The sequence below is a fragment of the Alternaria hordeiaustralica genome, assembly GCF_023758085.1.
Source record: "Alternaria hordeiaustralica strain BMP 2776 chromosome Unknown scaffold_12, whole genome shotgun sequence".
Lineage (NCBI taxonomy): Eukaryota > Fungi > Ascomycota > Dothideomycetes > Pleosporales > Pleosporaceae > Alternaria > Alternaria hordeiaustralica.
This window is the reverse complement of record NW_026056784.1, coordinates 949,657-952,179: the sequence shown is the minus strand read 5'-3', so window position 1 is coordinate 952,179 and position 2,523 is coordinate 949,657. Positions and strand designations below refer to the sequence as shown.

The following is a 2,523-nucleotide window of genomic DNA, read 5'->3' as shown; positions in this document are numbered from 1 at the left end:
CCCCCCCCCCGCCCCCCCCCCCCCCATGTTCGGTAACGCTGGTTCGCCAGGCTGTTAAGTGGTCGTCTCTATACACACCCACGGTATATGGAGACGACTACTTAACAGCCTGGCGAACCAGCGTTATCGAATATATCCCCCCCTCTGATGAACTCTGCTATTTTCATGCCAACGAGATAAACCGCAATGACTAGAACGCCACGCGGTTCTCAAACGACCGGCTTCTCCTCCGGAATAAGACCCACCATTTCGAGCATCCAGGCCGTGGAGTTGATCAACCCGTAGAAGAGCATTGGTATCACCTGCGAAGACGTTAGTAAGTACACAGACTACGAAAATGCGCTTGGTTGTTGCCTACCCCGAAGAACAAATTGCCGAGAATGCCTCTGCGAAGAATAGTTTCTGCCAACTCAGTCTTCGTGATGCTAGGGGCGACATCACTCTTGAAAGGCCCGACAAGCCTGTAGAACGTAACGAAGCTTGCTCCAAAACAGTAGACCAGAAGGACCTTCAACCCGTGCGCCATGTAAAGTTCGCGTAACCCGGGAGCGCCACCAAAGTCTTTCGCGAGAGTGCTCATGTATGCGCTATGGTCAACACCATACTTGATGCGCGAGGTCTCTTTAGCCAAGAGATGGTAATGTGGGGGATCAGTGGGCATGGCCATTTGATTGGTGATGAGCGCTGTCCACCACATCGCCTGTTGTTCAGCGATGGGCGGAATGGCACCAACACCAGGTCGTACAAAGCCGATGAAGGATATGCTAGGATCTGCGGGCGAGACGATATTGCGAATGGTGGCATCGGCTGCTGTAGGGTATGGTGGGTCAAGGAAGTAGAAGGACTGTTTGTAGCCGGTGCAGTAAACTACGCAGTTGGGACGTACTTCCGTGTCCTTCATGCGTCTCCAGTCTTTACGGTCGGGGCGCTTCTCGAACATCACTCTCCCGGTCTCGTCTATGCGCTCCGGGAATGTGCATGTGTCTACCCATTTCTTGGACTGCGCGTCTTCGGGTGGGTCTACGTAGCCGTTGCCGAGGAAGGCGAGAGGGTGGCTCTCTTTGTAGGGCCGGTTTAGATATGGCATCGCTTTACTGCTCTTGTTTAGGAAGACGAAAGCTCTGCCTAGTCTGTCGGCTGGTAGTGCGCCGACGTGTTGACTGTATTGGGTTAGCATGTGCCCATTCGCTATGATTAGATGGAAACTCACTTCATGCCCGCCTGTGTGCCAGTCAAGAACCACAACACACGCTTGATGACAAAGTCCGATACAAACCAACGGAGTCGACTCGCAGCTATCGCGCGATGCACGTAGGCTGTCTCGAAGAGGTTGGTGATGAGACCATCGATAGGTAGACCTCCTTTGAACTGCTTGCCGAACACCTTGAAACGCGAAAGCGCTTTGGGGAAAGAAAGGAAGCCCGTTCTGAAGCACATGGTAACTGAATTTGCGTCACCCTTCATGGCTTCGTAAGCGATATCTACAAACGTTAGCATGTACTCGTCTCCGTGTCCTCGTATAGTGTACCCATGGCGGTCTCTCCGCAGCCCATGATGAGCACATCTTTGCCTGTCAGCTGTGCTCGCTTCTTGTACTGTGAAGAGTGGAAAGCTTCTCCTTTGACATTCTCGATGCCAGGGATATTGGGAATGTTGGGCTCGACGTGCAGTCCAGTACAGACAGCGACGTGTGAACAGTCGAAAGTGCGCTCCTCCCCATCGCTATTCTTGTCGACGTATCTGACACGGTGCTTCCACTTCCGATCAGTCGACTTCGATATAGGCTCGATCTTGTTGACTCTGCAGCCCATCTTCATGAGCGGCTGTAGGTCGAACTTGTCCACGTAGTCCTGCAAATAGCCGACATATTGTGGAAGCGAAATGTGGTCTGGTGCTGACACGGGGAAGCGGTGGTCGGAGAAGGTGGTCAATTGCTTTGAAGATACCAGCTCGGCGTTCTCATAAGCACGGTAGTGGAATGTGCCTCCGATATTGTCTTCGCTGGAGGGTGTTAGGTCATGTGATGGTAAACCCGCTCGGGGCTGAGTGGAGTATGCCTACGCCTCGAACAAAACAGCCTCTATCGGCCGATCAGGTGTCGATGCCTCAAGCAGTGTCTTAAGAGTCGTCAGTCCGCCGGGACTTCCGCCGTGTTAGCATGTGATGATTTTTGTTGAGAGGGTGGCGTACCCAGCCCCAATGACGGCGACTCGCATCGCAGGAAGCTTGTCGGTGCCTGCCATTTCCACGATCAATTCAGAAACGATATCTACAACGTCTACAGGAAAGTGATGTTCTAGAGTCTAGAGTTACATCTCGTGTGGCCACTGCTAGATATCGCATGCAACCTTAATGTATTAATATAATTCTAGTTTTATTTACTAAGGCGCTAGTCTAAAAGTAGATTTTTTTTCTATAATACTACTTATTTATATAAACTAAAAATACTATAAAAGCTTAAAACTAACTTATAATACTTTTTTTTTACTTCTACTAAAATTACTTATTATAATAATTAATTAA

At 50.3% G+C, this 2,523-nt stretch overlaps 1 protein-coding gene across 1 annotated transcript; it reads right to left on the bottom strand.

Annotated features, from left to right (window-relative positions):
* Positions 1 to 358: 358 nt before the first annotated feature.
* Positions 359 to 2,243, bottom strand: J4E84_006558 (uncharacterized protein; the record flags this gene model as incomplete). Its single annotated transcript, XM_049389147.1, has 5 exons — positions 359 to 1,160; positions 1,211 to 1,481; positions 1,529 to 2,001; positions 2,062 to 2,142; positions 2,191 to 2,243. Coding segments are annotated over 5 exons (1,680 nt in total), but the record flags the coding sequence as incomplete, so codon positions are not given.
* Between the last annotated feature and the right edge of the window lie 280 nt (positions 2,244 to 2,523).